The sequence below is a fragment of the Neoarius graeffei genome, chromosome 17, assembly GCF_027579695.1.
Source record: "Neoarius graeffei isolate fNeoGra1 chromosome 17, fNeoGra1.pri, whole genome shotgun sequence".
Taxonomy (NCBI): domain Eukaryota; kingdom Metazoa; phylum Chordata; class Actinopteri; order Siluriformes; family Ariidae; genus Neoarius; species Neoarius graeffei.
This window is the reverse complement of record NC_083585.1, coordinates 28,641,126-28,658,968: the sequence shown is the minus strand read 5'-3', so window position 1 is coordinate 28,658,968 and position 17,843 is coordinate 28,641,126. Positions and strand designations below refer to the sequence as shown.

Genomic DNA, 17,843 nt, shown 5'->3' with positions numbered 1-17,843 from the left:
TGCCTGTGCTCCTAGCTATGGACTGCAGTGAGCTCGTTGCTCATTTTAACATCGTGGTTGTCCAGCGCTCTGTGCTTTAGTGCTTGGCATGATGTTCCAAGAGATGTTGCTCGGGGGTCGCGGCAGCTGTGCAGGCGGTTTGGGACGTACCAGCGCTCTGTGTGGCGGTGCTTCTGTGCTTGCTTTGTGGATCCATGGCGTGGTGTTCCAAGTGATGTTGCCTGGCGGCGGCATGGCGGCCATGCTGGCAGTGTGGGACTTGTTTTCGTGCGCCTTTTGGTAGGACTGTGGCTGCTACACCATTGGAATGACATCCTGACCTTTATTTGGTGGACTTTATTTATTTGTTTGTTCCCTATAATTGTAAAGCTACCTTGGGTTTTGAGAAAGGCGTGGTATAAATTGAAATTATTATTATTATTATTCCTGCATATATACATGGATGGCGGCACGGTGGTGTAGTGGTTAGCGCTGTCGCCTCACAGCAAGAAGGTCCGGGTTCGAGCCCCGTGGCCGGCGAGGGCCTTTCTGTGCGGAGTTTGCATGTTCTCCCCGTGTCCGCGTGGGTTTCCTCCGGGTGCTCCGGTTTCCCCCACAGTCCAAAGACATGCAGGTTAGGTTAACTGGTGACTCTAAATTGAGCGTAGGTGTGAATGTGAGTGTGAATGGTTGTCTGTGTCTATGTGTCAGCCCTGTGATGACCTGGCGACTTGTCCAGGGTGTACCCCGCCTTTTGCCCGTAGTCAGCTGGGATAGGCTCCAGCTTGCCGGCGACCCTGTAGAACAAGATAAAGCGGCTAGAGATAATGAGATGAGATATACATGGATCAGAAAGGTCCTGTTCTCGGCCCAGTTTCTAAGGAAAATAACAAGGAGTCATTCTTGCTACCTTTCGAAATTTTTCTTGAAATGTAATTACTACTGCAACATTATTTATTCTCATTTGTGCAGCTCCAGCCAGCATATTTGTTGATGCACACGAGAGAACAGGTGGTAATTGGACGTTTGGTATCAAAACTCCAAGTCATTATAGATGGAGCTCAGCAAAGCCTTTGGATGATTCCTGTGAGCTTAATAAAGGCATGAAAGCCTTCTTTTAAGCTGGGCAGGATACACTCTTTGGGAGATACACACAGTTGATTACCACCAGCCCCTCCTCACACATACACCCACCCAGAAAGAAGGAGAGGGGGAAAAGACACAGAGACAGAGAAAATGAGGAAAAAGGTTCTCTTATCCAACAGCCACGTTCGCAGCCTGTGAAATTGTATTACCCCACTGCTAACCTGCCACAGTTCATTAGTTCACAGGAACAAAAGGGATTTGTCTGCATACAAAGTAATCTTCTTTTTCCCCCCCCCCAGCACCTCCACAAAATGAAAAACAAACCTTGGCAGTGTAGAGAACTCAATAACCTTTTTCCTGATTTGTCACATATCTCTGTTAAAGGACTATTAGCAGGGAATTTCATCTGAGCCCTACTCCAGTGTAATTATGTGGCAGCCTATTGACAGCAGTTGTCATTTTCAGGCTAACATAAGCATATTATCCTGACAAGTGATAACAAGAAGTATTTTCCTCCTCGTTGCACAGAGAGCCTCTCATAATGGAAAGTAATGATTGAGAGCTCCTTCCTCCCAGACGCATAATCGCGCTCACCAATCTAATCAGAAAGTGTACTCATAAGCAGTGGGTTTTGTCTCAAGCTCTGGCACAGTGCCAGACTCCTTTCTCTCTCTGACACACACACACACACACACACACACACACACACACACACACAGAGAGAGAGAGAGAGAGAGAGAGAGAGAGAGAGAGATATATTCGCCAGCTGCTACATGGGCGCAATTACCTTGGTAGAGTAAGAGGAAGGAGCCGTGGCAGGGTCGGCGGCTATGGAAGTGGACAGAGATCTGGTTGCTGTAGCTGCGCACCACCAAACCCTTCATCAGGATGGACTCATTAGCCAGCACTGATGGCTCACGGCCTCCCAGATCCTCGAACCGTACAGAGTCCCCTTCAGCCAAACTCACATTCATCACCTAAATGCAAAAAAGATAAAGAGAGGGTGTGAATTTGACACACTATCATATCGTAGGTTTTCCAATAAGGTTGCACTTTAGGGCTAAAGAGTAAGCTTAAAGACATTCTTAAGCAACGAATGTTGTCTCTGTACATGGTTTTCTCAAACTCACTCGTAAGGAGTCTTTGCTAAGAGCATCTTTGCAATGCACGTCCCTGATATAGGCATTAGTAGTTGCTAAAGGCCTTCATACTGTTGTTGCTGAAGGCATTAGTAGTTGCTAAATCCGGTCGATGAGGTCACATGGCATTTGTTTTTTGTTTTTGTTTTTAACCAAAAAACAATGAAATATAAAGTGTTAAAATATGTTAATATATTGTATCATCGTTAAACATTACATTTATAATGTGGTAATAATTTAAATGATTTTACATGTTTGGATGATCAATTTTTGAACAAACGTTCACACAAAATAATGAGCAAAGAATAAACTAAATAATTAAGTTAATTTTTTTCTCCCGTGCCCGCTCATATCACTGTTACCCAATCAAGCAGTCAGGATTATTTCAACTGTTATCCACAACGCCAAGTTGGCAATGAGATAAATGAGATAATCACTCGCCTAATGGAGATTAAAATGTGGTGATATCAATGTGACATTATAATATCCATACGTGATTCCATAACATATTGAAATAAATGTTTTGTGTATATTTATTTAATAATTAACTCAATGTACTTGCAACTTGCATTCTGTGTATTCGGCTGCGAGTGAGTCGCTCTTTGTTGTGAAAGAGTGGTCCGGATCTCTCGGAAGTCAAGAGCAAACTACAGGACTGCTTTGGCGATGATGTTGTTTGGGAAAAACCACATTAGCATAACAATAGATCTTAAGAGGTAATTAAAGATGCTCTTAGCCTTAAGAGGGTTTTGGGAACCCACCTCTGATCTGTTCTGGCTCATTAGACTGTAATCAAATTTTAGAAAACAAACAAATAAAAAAACTTCTTAACCTTAAAACATTAGATATTGAAATTTTGGAGAAAAAAAATCAGCATCTCTTTGTTACCTTCATGACAGAGATGTGTGTGTTTTGATGTTTTTCTAGTCCTGTCTCCACACCTTATCCTGTTTGTTACTGAGTTGTGTTACTCCCTGACACAATGTACACCCTGTTGTATCAATAGCAAAGCCTTATCATGCTTTTTTTGTAATCATTATTTCCAAGCCTAGTGTTTTCAGTTTTGTGGTATTGAACTACCTTGTTTTGACAACTGCCTTGTTGAACCGTCTAAGGAATGCATTACATTACAGGCGTTTAGCAGATGCTCTTATCCAGAGTGATGTACAAGTTCAACAATTTTTACCGAATCTGCATGTCTTTGAAGTGGGAGGAAGCCCACACAGACACAGAGAGAACCTGCACACTCCACAGAGAAAGACCCCGTCAGCCATGAGGTTTGAACCCGGACTCGTTTTGCTGTGAGGTGACAGTGCTAACCACTGTGTCACCATGCAAAGTCATTAATCAAAAACACATTTTTTTCTGTATTCTGTCTGTTTTTCATCAGCATCATGAATTCAAAAAACTGCCCATTATTGTCCATCCATTATCTGTAGCCACTTTATCCTGTTCTACAGGGTCGCAGGCAAGCTGGAGCCTATCCCAGCTGACTACGGGCGAAAGGCGGGGTACACCCTGGACAAGTCGCCAGGTCATCACAGGGCTGACACATAGACACAGACAACCATTCACATTCACACCTACGGTCAATTTAGAGTCACCAGTTAACCTAACCTGCATGTCTTTGGACTGTGGGGGAAACCGGAGCACCCGGAGGAAACCCACGCGGACACGGGGAGAACATGCAAACTCCGCACAGAAAGGCCCTCGCAGGCCACTGGGCTCGAACCCGGACCTTCTTGCTGTCAGGTGACAGTGATCACCACTACACCACTGTGCCGCCCCATTTATTTATTTGTTTGTTTGTTCTATCCACATTCACTGGATATGAGCATTCGTATGCTCTGATTGGCTATTCTACTACTAGGCTATCAGCTCATATACCATGAGTAGAGAAAATCAAAATGGCGGCGCATGTTGCTGAACCAACCGAGGATGAAATAAAAACTCGACTCGAAACAAAACCCCAAAAATTGTTGCCAAGTATTTAAAAGAACAGAAATGACTAAAAGAATATAGTTTTTTGGGATTTTTTTTCCTCCAATATCTCCTGTTCCACACTCCAGCCCAGTCGGTGGCGGTGATGCACCTTTAAGTTGGTTTGCCAACCACCAAAAAAACCCTGAAGAAGAAGAAGAAGAAGAAGATGTGCCCCCCCCCCCCCCCCCCAAAAAAAAATGGAATTAAAGTATTTGATGGTAAGGATATATCTTTTTTATTTTTCAATAATTATTATTATAGCATTTTTCACAAATTACTACTGTCATTTTGCTGGTTTGTTTTTTACATAGGGTAGTTTTTGAGATCATATGACAAATCCTTCTTTCCCAGACTGTAGGGGTCGATTCCATTGCACATAGCAATCTTCTGAATATATCTAAAGCGAGCAGTGGCTTCTAGATTACGAGTGTACTCTGATAAGTTATCGCTAGTTGTTTGCACTACGGCAGCCGTTTAGACCACCAGCTATTTCACTTCCGGTAAAACCGCTAAGAAAAGTCACGTGACTGAAACCCAGCAATACCATGAGTAAAGAAAAACAAAATGGCGGCGCGTGTTGCTGAACCAACTGAAGATGAAATAAAAACTGTCCTCGAAAACAAAACCCCTCCAAAATACAAAAAAGCAAGAAAATATGGAATGAAAGTATTTGATGGTAAGAATGTATCTTTTTTATTTTTCAAGAATTATTATTATTGCATTTTTCACAAATTGTTACTGTCATTTTGCCAGTTTGTTTACATTCTAAGCGGAAACAATTTTGTCAGACGTTCTGTATAAAGTTTTTATTTATTGAACTTGTAAAAAATAAAAATGCTCTGTTTCTCAAAATCCAATGAATGTGGATAGAATAAAAGAGTTATTCCACTCAATCTTGTCATACATGGCTTATAGCCAACTCATGTCGGACTTGATTTTGTGGAATAACTGGTATATATATATATATATATATATATATATATATATATATATATATATACACAGAGTATATTAGAAAGAAACTGCGCGTAGCACCGAGTTGGCTAGAAGCCATGTACGACGATATTGATTGGAATAACTCTTTTATTCTATCCACATTCATTGGATTTTGAGAAACAGAGCATTTTTATTTTTATTTTTTGCAAATTCGATAAATAAAACCTTTATACAAAACGTCCGACAAAATAATTTCCGCCTAGAATGTAAACAAACCAGTGAAATGACAGGAGCAATTTGTGAAAAATGCGGTAATAATAATAATTCTTGAAAAATAAAAAAAAGAAATGTTTTTACCAGGGTGGCACGGTGGTGTAGTGGTTAGCGCTGTCGCCTCACAGCAAGAAGGTCCGGGTTCGAGCCCCGTGGCCGGCGAGGGCCTTTCTGTGTGGAGTTTACATGTTCTCCCCGTGTCCGCGTGGGTTTTCTCCAGGTGCTCCGGTTTCCCCCACAGTCCAAAGACATGCAGGTTAGGTTAACTGGTGACTCTAAATTGAGCGTAGGTGTGAATGTGAGTGTGAATGGTTGTCTGTGTCTATGTGTCAGCCCTGTGATGACCTGGTGACTTGTCCAGGGTGTACCCCGCCTTTCGCCCGTAGTCAGCTGGGATAGGCTCCAGCTTGCCTACGACCCTGTAGAACAGGATAAAGTGGCTACAGATAATGAGATGAGATGATATATATAAATATATATATATATACGGTATGCGCAGTTTCTTTCTATTGACAACTCATTCTTTATAATCAATAACACAATTTCTTATACATGCAATAGACCTGCAATGTTTTTGTTTACAGTAGCCGTTTTTTGCTGCTGAGAAAAATATTTTTACCTCCATCACCACTGGTCATGGAGGTAACTGGTAACCCTGGCTGATGAAAAGAAGTGCACTCCTCATTGTTATATTTGTCATTTAACATGTTACTTGGAGTAACACTAGTAACACAAATAACACTAACACTCGTAAGTAAGTCTTACCGCAGTGACTAAAACTAATCTGCTTCTAAAGAATTTGCGAGTTGTCTTTTGTATTTTTCTAGCCTCTAAACTAAAGAGGCTACATTAAGCTCCATTTCGGTGTCTTCAGTAAATCAAAGCCATTACTTTTATGTATATGCAAGTATGCCATGATCCGAAGTCTCGCATTGGCTGAGAACATAAAAACCTGTTAATGTGACATTTTAAAGATCCCGAAGACCTTTTATAAATTAGCAGTGGCGAGCTCTGCATGAAAATTTCCCTGCCTTTTCTCCTGTAGTGTCTCTCCTCCATTCCACAGGACTTTTAAACACCTTCTTTTATTGTCTATTATAATATGCAGTATATCTTAGTGGTTTTACACTTGGGGTTCTTTTGATTAGATTTTGAGATTAGATACAGGTTTAGTAAACTGCACCTTAATTTCGGACTCATTGCAAGCATATTGTGGCTACATCGAGCCACATTGTGTTCTTTAACACACAGCAAACCCATAATAATGCTCTCCCACACATCATTATAGCAGACAACCCAGATAATGCCTTCAGCAGATTCAGTTGGCTTTTACAGCTCCATGGACTGAGACAGAGCGTCAGTGGCACGTATGTTGCATTCCTGTTGCATCTTTATTCACTGTTGGGCCACATCGCTGCCAAACCTGGCCATTAATTACCCAGGAAAGCCAGGTGAGTGACAATCACCTGTCTGCCACAGCTGGCGTGTGCATCCATTGCACGTCTTCTCCTTCACACAGTAAACAACCTTGTGAGTCAGTGTCCCAGCTGGAGGAGGTGTGACATTGTGGTGTATAGCACAAAAACTGAGGCAAGTCTGTATCCTTGAGCTTAAGTGTACCAAACAAGCATGGCCAGATGAATTCACCTGTGTGAGCGATACATCGCAGAGCTTATATAAGCCAGCCAAGGTGGCCTCGAATCGCCTCTGCTCTCCAAACGTAATGAGAATCAGATTCCGATAAATGGAAATGACCCAGGGAGCAAATCAAACCTCATATGGATACTGGGACAGGTTAATGAAGCCTGACACATACTAGCACACACATCCCTTTCGGGTTAGAGATGTGTAATTAATTCAGATAGGAATACACCTCTGCCAGACCTTTGCTACACAGACTATATTTAGATCTCCTTCATACTTAGCATTAAAGTCAGAAAGATTGCATGCTAAATGCTGCACAACATTTATAAATGTACAGTATATGTTGCAGGTTATTGGAAGGTAATTAAAAGTTTATTATTGTAAATCTAAGCAAAACACAGCAGTATATCAGGTTCTTTAACATTAACAGGTACTCAATAATTTATTCACACTTAATAAAGTCTTAATATGGGCTATAAAACATGTATTACAAAGTAATCACATTAAACTAAAAGCCCTGGCATAATGAAACGCGTCCAAAATACTGCATGCTGTAATCCAATTTGAGTTGGCATTCGGCCCAATTACCTTCCTCACACGGATAATCCATTGTATAAACACGACTTGTCAGACAGACACAGATGCTGGTATGCACACATGTCGTGAGGAAGGCATGCCAGGTCATTCCTGATGAAAACATCCATTTCCTTTAGTGCCAAGCACGGCTAACAGGATCAGAAGGAGGGAAATCTAATCTCAAATCTATTATTCCTGCTCGTACAATCTGTCCACAGGGAATCAGCATGAAGTGAAGCAGAGGAATGGAAAGTAATTGATATACTGCGTTTCTGATATTCAGAGGCTTTTCGGATCTGTCATACTTACTTTATAATTAACCAATATTAAACTGTCTTCTCACAGATGTCCCACAACCAACTTGAAATAACAAAAAAAACTAGATAGAACTCGACACCAACGACGTCGATGGGGATGCCTCCGCCTGGTAGACTACACGCCTTATTAAGTTGTGACTTGGGGATGGACATTTGACCTCACAGTAATCTTGACCTGTGACCTTTTAACCTCAAAATCTAATCAGTTCATGTTTGTCCCAAAGCGCACAAATGGTGAATGTGTGGTGAAATTCCTGTCATTTGCCTTGGAGACATTGTGTTCACAAGGTTTTCGGACAGACATTTGACCTCACAGTGACCTTGACCTTAGACATTTTGATCTCAAAATCTAATCAGTTCATGTTTGTCCCAAAGTGCACAAATGGTGAAAGTTTGGTGAAATTCCTTTCATTTGCCTTGGAGATATCGTGTTCACAAGGTTTTCGGACAGACATTTGACCTCACAGTGACCTTGACCTTAGACCTTTTGATCTCAAAATCTAATCAGTTCATGTTTGTCCCAAAGTGCACAAATGGTGAAAGTTTGGTGAAATTCCTTTCATTTGCCTTGGAGATATCGTGTTCACAAGGTTTTCGGACAGACATTTGACCTCACAGTGACCTTGACCTTAGACCTTTTGATCTCAAAATCTAATCAGTTCATGTTTGTCCTAAAGTGCACAAATGGTGAAAGTTTGGTGAAATTCCTTTCATTAGTCTTTGAGATATGGTGTTCACAAAGTTTGGGGATGGACATTTGACCTCACAGTAATCTTGACCTGTGACCTTTTAACCTCAAAATCTAATCAGTTCATGTTCATCCCAAAGTGCACAAATGGTGAAAGTTTGGTGAAAGTTTGGTGAAATTCCTTTCATTAACCTTTGAGATATCGTGTTCACAAGGTTTCGGGATGGACACACGCACGGACGCACGCATGCATGGACGTCTTGACCTTAGACCTTTTGACCTCAAAATCTAATCAGTTTATCTTTGTCCCCAAATGCACAAATGGTGAAAGTTTGGTGAAATTCCTTTCATCTGTCTTGGAGATATTGTGTTCACAAGGTTTTCGGACAGACATTTGACCTCACAGTGACCTTGACCTTAGACCTTTTGATCTCAAAATCTAATCAGTTCATGTTTGTCCCAAAGTGCACAAACGGTAAAAGTTTGGTGACATTCCTTTCAGTAGCCTTTGAGATATCGTGTTCACAAGGTTTCGGGACGGACGGACGCACGGACAACCCGAAAACATAATGCCTCCTGCACCTTACGGTGGCGGAGGCATAAAAAAAACACAGACTACTAGGTTTACTTGAATCATGTCAGATGTAAATAGAAGTAAATGAGTGCACTATTAGGGCAGCATGGTGGTGTAGTGGTTAGCACTGTTGCCTCACAGCAAGAAGGTTCTGGGTTCGAGCCCAGCGGTTGACAGGGGCCTTTCTGTGTGGAGTTTGCATGTTCTCCCTGTGTCTGTGTGGATTTCCTCTGGGTGCTCTGGTTTCCCTCAAAGACATGCAGGTTAAGTTAATTGGTGGCTTTTTTTGAGTGTGAATGGTTGTTTGTCTCTATGTGTTGGCCCTGTGATGATCTGGCAATTTGTCCAGGGTGTACCCCGCCTCTCGCCCATAGTCAGCTGGGATAGGCTCCAGCTTGCTCGTGACTCTGCACAAGATAAGCAGTTACAGACAATGGATGCATAGTGCACTATTATATGAGTCATGATGCCGATAAACTTTTTGTTTTTATGCCTCCGCCACCTTAAGGTGCAAGAGGCATTATGTTTTCGGGTTGTCCGTCCGTCCGTGCATCCGTCCTGAAACCTTGTGAACATGATATCTCAAAGGCTAATGAAAAGAATTTCACCAAACTTTCACCATTTGTGCGCTTTGGGACAAACATGAACTGATTAGATTTTGAGATCAAAAGGTCTAAGGTCAAGGTCACTGTGAGGTCAGATGTCTGTCCGAAAACCTTGCGAACACAATATCTCCAAGGCAGATACAAGTAATTTCACCAGGTCACGATTACTGTGAGGTCAAATGTCCATCCCCAAATCACAATTTAATAAGGCGTGTAGTCTACCAGGCGGAGGCATCCCCATCGACGCTGTTGGCTTCGAGTTCTATCTAGTCTCTTCTAATCTGTCAAAGTTTCACCATCACACTGGATACTTGTTGCCCATATTTCTGTAATTAGCAATTAGTAATACTTAACAAATAAATACAATGGTGTTTGTCAACTATATACACTATACCATGGGTTGTTCGCCAACCAACTTGTATCGAACACCATCTGATCTGCAAAAATCAATAATAATGTTGAAAACTTACTAAATTTTTTATTGACAAAAACCAAATAATAATAAATGTTTTTTTTTTTTGTTATTAACTACTTATTAACCTCACTTGCAAGGTTTTTACGGGAAAATATCAGACGTTGGTCTTGACAGTACGGACTGTACAAAAAGACCAATGTCTGATATTTTCCCATAAAGACAGAGCAAGTGAGGTTAATAAGGAGTTAATTCTATGGATTTTTTATTTCTAAGATTAAAATAAACAGCCGTTATAATGAGCGTGACACTGCTTTCAATCACGTCATATTTGTAACATAGTTGAGTTACGCATGCAGAATAAACGGTTAGCGGTTTCTGAACGCGCTTCGTTGCTCATTTCATGAATAACTCGGTGACGTGTTTGTATTTTGTGTTTCGGCTGTTTTTTATTCCATTTTGATTTCCAATTAATCTTTTTTTGTCGTTTTGTTTTTTTGCAACATTGAAAGCCAGCGCCTTGGAAAGAAAGTACGTAACTGCCCACGGGCATTACGGGAAAATACTCCCTGCCAAAGAACCATTCAGAGCGCACAATTTTACCAAAAGTAGCTCATGCCATATAATAAATATTGATATTTGGATACGTTTGTTACTCGTCCAATGCAGATTGTGCCAAAATATATTCATGATTACAGCTCAGAGTATGTTCCAAAAAGTGGTGTTAAAAAAGCATGAAAAAAGAAAAGAAAAGCCTTGCTGGGAGCATATATTCAATATGGAATACATATCAGTGATCTGATACTCTGATATCAGTATAGTATTGAAAAGAAAAGAAATGCAATCCATGCAGCCATAATATTTTCACATACTGTAATAGGAATTCACATTCACTGTCCATTTTATTAGAAACATTTATTCCCCTGATCATTTATGCAATTATCCTCAAGCACAATGAATAATATCTTGCAGCTACAGGCCAAATGCTTCAGTTAATTTTCATATCAAACATCAGAATGGGAAAAAATGTGATCTTGGTGTTCTCCTGAGATTTTCACACACACACACACACACACACACACACACACACACACACACACATCACAGTCGCTTGACTTTACACATAATTTTATATATATATACTGTATATCCAGTGAGCACCAGTTCTGCAGATGGAAACACCTTGTCCATGTGAGAGATCAGATAAGATTGACCAGATTGTTTGAGCTAAAAGGAATTTTAATAACCACTCATTACATCCATGGTAATCAGAAACACATCTCAGAACACATAACATGTGAAACCTTGAGGCAGATGGGCCAAAGACAGTTGAGAGATTCCATTTCTGTGAACCAAGAAAAGGAGTCTGAGGCTATAGCAGGCACAGGCTCACCAAAACTGGACTACTGAAGACAGCTGAAGTTTCAGTGAACCTGTGCTATTGCATTTTATTCTATCCACATTCACCGGATATGAGCAATGATGTGCTCTGATTGGCTACTCTACTACTAGGCTATCAGCTCATATACCGTGAGTAGAGAAAAACAAAATGGCGGAGTGTGTGGCTGAACCAACCGAGGACAAAATAAAACTACTTGAAAACAAAACCCCCAAAAATACAAAAAACTAGATAGAACTCGACGCCAACGGCATCGATGGGGATGCCTCTGCCTGGTAGACTACACGCCTTATTAAGTTGTGATTTGGGGATGGACATTTGACCTCACAGTAATCTTGACCTTAGACCTTTTGATCTCAAAATCTAATCAGTTTATCTTTGTCCCCAAATGTACAAATGGTGAAAGTCTGGTGAAATTCCTTTCATCTGCCTTGGAGATATCGTGTTCACAGGGTTTCGGGACGGACGCACGCACGGACAGATGGACAACCCGAAAACATAATGCCTCCTGCACCTTACAATGGCGGAGGCATAAAAAAACAACAACAAAGTATGGAGTAAAAGTATTTGATAGTAAGAACGCATCTTTTTATTTTTTTCAAGAATTATTATTATAGCTGTCAGCCCTGTGATGACCTGGCGACTTGTCCAGGGTGTACCCCGCCTTTCGCCTGTAGTCAGCTGGGATAGGCTCCAGCTTGCCTGCGACCCTGTAGAACAGGATAAAGCGGCTAGAGATAATGAGATGAGATGAGATTATTATAGCATTTTTCATAAATTGCTACTTTCATTTCACTGGCTTGTTTACATTCTAAGCGGAAATTATTTTGTTGGACGTTTTGTATAACGTTTATTTATCGAATTTGCAAAAAATACAAATAAAAATGCTCTGTTTCTCAAAATCCAGTGAACGTGGATAGAATAAAACAGTTATTCCACTCAATCTCATCGTACATGGCTTATAGCTAACTCAGCACTACACGCCTCATTGGCTATCAGCTCATGTACGACTCGATTTCATGGAATAGCTTAAATATAATGTGGCAGCTTTTTTTCTGACTAGGGGTCTGTTGAAAGAGAAGTGGTTTGTGTTTCTGGTTCAGGAGAAGAGTATAGTGTGTGTTCGGCAGTGTGATCTGAGAGAAGAATCAACAGGAGGGCTGCCGTTGCACATGGAGCTCTCTGATCAGAGAAAAGTGTTTCTGCCAGTTGTGTGACTGTACAGTAACTGTTTAGCTTGGTTATGTCTTTGGTTATGTCTCACAAGTCACATCAGCTGATTCACGTACAACACACAGGCTTAATAAAGTATGGCCAAATCTGGAAGACAATAAACGTGACTGTCCAATCAGAAGATACTATAAGACTCTCGTCTCTTTATCTCATATACACACTGCTGAATATATCAGTACGCTGACTGCAGGAGGACAGTTAATTAATCTGGAGATGCATGCTGTGTCACATTAACATTAACACATTAGCAGAAAGCCCTGGAGCAAAGAGCAATGAGACTATAAAAAGAGCTTTGTGATCCTGACTTCCTCCCACTGGAGAGCTGACACTTACCCACTCCTTCCCCTCTCACCTTATGATAAACAAACTACAGTTGTTCAACACAGGATAATAAACCAACATGGGAAATCTACAGGGAGAGACATCCAGAGACAAGAGGAGAGAACAGAAATATGGAAGAAAGGCACAGAGCAGCAGTGAGAGAGACAGTGAGAGAAAAGGAAAAAAATAATGGTTGAAGCAAGGTGGGTAAAAAAAAAGTGGTCAGGGATGTCCAGTAGCAGTCTTTCCAGCAGGGCTTCCCGAATCAGTACTGACATGCCAAAGATAACAAGCTTATCTGGGACAAGAAAAACCACACAAACACACACCCAAAGAACACTCAGTTGTACAATCACAATGATAAGAATACTTTTAAAATGAACCGAAAATAAAGTAAATGGCTATATCAAACACATGGCAGAACAAATTCCAGTGTAAATCAGAGCGAGTAAATCTAACAGATTATGATTCAAATCATACCAGGGCACGCCTGGGCAACAAGAAACAGCCGTCAGTCACATGTTCCAGTCGGTGGGTTCAAACAAAGGGTGCCATGTTCTAAGCTGGTTAACACATCTAGATCTAAAGGTCAGAAAATTTAAGTTGAAATTCGGATCCCTCGTCTCATATACTAACCCCCATTTCCGTAAAAATTGGAATATTTTCCAAAATGTAATAAAAACAAAAATCTTTCATTTGTTAATTCATGTGAACCTTTATTTGGGCAATTCTTCAGCAGAGAGGCCAACATTATGAAATTATTAAGATTGCCTTAACTTCACTGTAAGAAATAATTTGTTATGTTAATTTAAAAAAAAAGTGATTAACCTGGTTGCCTTAAAATTTCAAGTTTGTTGAAACTCATATCGTCACATGTCACATCTTTTGATTGGTCAGAATTAGGGTTAGGTTTAGTGTTAGGTTAGGGTTGGGTTAGGGTAGGGGCGGCAACTAGGGTAGGGGCTAAATGGCGAAAAGTTGTCACGTCACATCTTTTGATTGGTCAGAATTAGGGTTAGGTTTAGTGGTGGGTTAGGGTTGGGTAGGGGTGGCAACTAGGGGTAGGGGCTAAATGGCGAAAAGTTGTCACATGTCACATCTTTTGCAAAATACAACTTGATTGCCTCAGAATGCTAACTTACTACAACCCCGATTCCAAAAAAGTTGGGACAAAGTACAAATTGTAAATAAAAACGGAATGCAATGATGTGGAAGTTTCAAAATTCCATATTTTATTCAGAATAGAACATAGATGACATATCAAATGTTTAAACTAAGAAAATGTATTATTTAAAGAGAAAAATTAGGTGATTTTAAATTTCATGACAACAACACATCTCAAAAAAGTTGGAACAAGGCCATGTTTACCACTGTGAGACATCCCCTTTTCTCTTTACAACAGTCTGTAAACGTCTGGGGACTGAGGAGACAAGTTGCTCATGTTCAGGGATAGGAATGTTAACTCATTCTTGTCTAATGTAGGATTCTAGTTGCTCAACTGTCTTAGGTCTTTTTTGTCATATCTTCCGTTTTATGATGCGCCAAATGTTTTCTATGGGTGAAAGATCTGGACTGCAGGCTGGCCAGTTCAGTACCCGGACCCTTCTTCTACGCAGCCATGATGTTGTAATTGATGCAGTATGTGGTTTGGCATTGTCATGTTGGAAAATGCAAGGTCTTCCCTGAAAGAGACGTCGTCTGGATGGGAGCATATGTTGCTCTAGAACCTGGATATACCTTTCAGCATTGATGGTGTCTTTCCAGATGTGTAAGCTGCCCATGCCACACGCACTAATGCAACCCCATACCATCAGAGATGCAGGCTTCTGAACTGAGCGCTGATAACAACTTGGGTCGTCCTTCTCCTCTTTAGTCCGAATGACACGGCGTCCCTGATTTCCATAAAGAACTTCAAATTTTGATTTGTCTGACCACAGAACAGTTTTCCACTTTGCCACAGTCCATTTTAAATGAGCCTTGGCCCAGAGAAGACGTCTGTGCTTCTGGATCATGTTTAGATACGGCTTCTTCTTTGAACTATAGAGTTTTAGCTGGCAACGGCGGATGGCACGGTGAATTGTGTTCACAGACAATGTTCTCGGTAAATATTCCTGAGCCCATTTTGTGATTTCCAATACAGAAGCATGCCTGTATGTGATGCAGTGCCGTCTAAGGGCCTGAAGATCACAGGCACCCAGTATGGTTTTCCGGCCTTGACCCTTATGCACAGAGATTCTTCCAGATTTTCTGAATCTTTTGATGATATTATGCACTGTAGATGATGATATGTTCAAACTCTTTGCAATTTTACACTGTCGAACTCCTTTCTGATATTGCTCCACTATTTGTCGGCGCAGAATTAGGGGGATTGGTGATCTTCTTCCCATCTTTACTTCTGAGAGCCACTGCTACTCCAAGATGCTCTTTTTATACCCAGTCATGTTAATGACCTATTGCCAATTGACCTAATGAGTTGCAATTTGGTCCTCCAGCTGTTCCTTTTTTGTACCTTTAACTTTTCCAGCCTCTTATTGCCCCGTCCCAACTTTTTGAGATGTGTTGCTGTCATGAAATTTCAAATGAGCCAATATTTGGCATGAAATTTCAAAATGTCTCACTTTCGACATTTGATATGTTGTCTATGTTCTATTGTGAATACAATATCAGTTTTTGAGATTTGTAAATTATTGCATTCCGTTTTTATTTACAATTTGTACTTTGTCCCAACTTTTTTGGAATCAGGGTTGTATGAGTTTTAATGAACTCAGAATTTTAAGGCAACCAGGTTAATCACTTTAAGTTAACACAACAATGTCAGTCCTGTGCGCTGTGGCGCGTGCACCAAAAGGCACGCCTCGGGCTGTGCGCCCGCCAAGTGAGCTCCAGCATGCGCGTTATTATGTGAGCTCCTGCACGTGCGCCGTGAACAAGGGGCACCTGTTCTCAATTAATGAACTAAGTGTTGGGCTATTTAAGGACTGTATTGATGCAAGGACGATGCGAAGTATTACGCCACGTTCAGTGCGCATTACCGAGCCTTGTTTCCCGTGTTTGTGGTTTTCCTGGTTTCTCGACTCCTGTTCCTAGTTCTCGTTCTGCCTCCAACATCCTATTTGCACCTCAATCGACCCTTTGCCTGTTTTTATGTTTATGACCTTGCCTGCTGATTTGGACTGTTTGCTTTGTGTGTGTTTCATGCACTTTTTGTATATATCGCACTGTATTATAATAAACACTTCTGCACATACATCTGCCTCCCTTGCGCACTTGACAAACAAATTATTTTTTACAGTGTTGTCAGCTCAGTGATCTTGCTAAAGTATTAAATTTAAGGCAAAATGTACTGAAAACCATATTTAAAAATCATCACCCCAACTACTGTATAGCAGTGTCACTTCAGAGAAATCTTGGTTTGAATTTTAAGAAATGAAAGTTCAGTTCTTTCTTTTTTTGTTAATATGTTTTCAAGCAAGGCAAACACGCAACAGCAATGCTAAAAAAATACTATTATTATTATTGATACAACATACACATAGGAAGTTAACAGTTATATATGACACATATGGCTTAGATACATGGCTTGTAATTATTTCATTAAGTCTTTGAGGAAAGCTATAGCAGCTGACCAGTTATTGATTGATTGTGTTGTGGCTTTATGAAATCTGGCTGGAGCATGCTCCAAAATCAAAACATCCAAAAAGTAGGAAAGTTCAGCTTTTTCTGACGTAATTCCGTTACTGACATTTCTTTATTCAAAATATTTTGCGTCCAGATTTAAACACAGCCAATTTTTCGATGCTTTTTTTAAGGTCAAAAGATCCCTCATACAGTGTGAAATTTTTATTTAATATTATTATTATCTTGAGTACTGCAACTTGTTACCACATTTTGCTGTGAATGTAATTCCGTTACTGAAGAACTACCCATTTAACTGACAAAAGAACAAAGAAAAGATTTTCAGTAGTTTTCCTGACAAACTTAATTGTATTCTGTAAATATAAACAAAGTTAGAATTTGATGCCTGCAACACACTCAAAAAAGTTGGGACAGAGGTATTATTATATCACCTTTCCTTTTAATAACACTTTTTAATCGAACGAGATCTGAGGATACTAATTGTCAGAGTTTTGCAATTGGAATTTTTGTCCATTCTTGCTTGATACAAGACTTCAGCTGCTCAACAGTCTGTGGTTGCTGTTGTCTGATTCCCCTCTACATGATGTGCCATACATTCAATAGAGAATGTATCCTTTCAATAGAGAATGTATGTTAAGGCTTTCTACAAAGTTTCTGGAGTGCGCCTGGAGAAATTTCTGCCCATTTAGTCAAAAGAGTATTTGTAAGGTCAGGCACTGTTGTTCGAGTTCCTCTATACCAAACACTTTAAACCATGGCTTTATGGACCTCAATTCTGCACAGGGGTAATGTCATGGTGGAACAGGAGAAAGCCTTTCCCAAACTGTTACCATAGAGTTTGAGGCATACAACTATCTAAAACTGTAGACAGCCCCAGACCACTATCCATTCACCACCACCCTTTAATTCCTGTAGACACGCTGTATTCTGGTAGGTTGCTTTCTCCTGGCATTCTCCAAACCCAGTATTTTCAGTCAGACTGCCAGATAGTGAAGGGTGATTCATCCCTCTAGAGAACATGTTTCCACAGCTCCAGATTCCA

At 40.5% G+C, this 17,843-nt stretch overlaps 1 protein-coding gene across 1 annotated transcript in view; it reads right to left on the bottom strand.

The window, feature by feature from the left end:
- sez6b (seizure related 6 homolog b) overlaps nt 1–17,843 on the bottom strand; it is a 565,878-nt gene that overhangs the window by 135,263 nt on the left and 412,772 nt on the right. Inside the window, exon 5 of the mRNA XM_060943954.1 lies at nt 1,853–2,042. Within this exon, the coding sequence (XP_060799937.1) occupies nt 1,853–2,042 (190 nt within the window). The remainder of the gene's footprint in view (nt 1–1,852; nt 2,043–17,843) is intronic.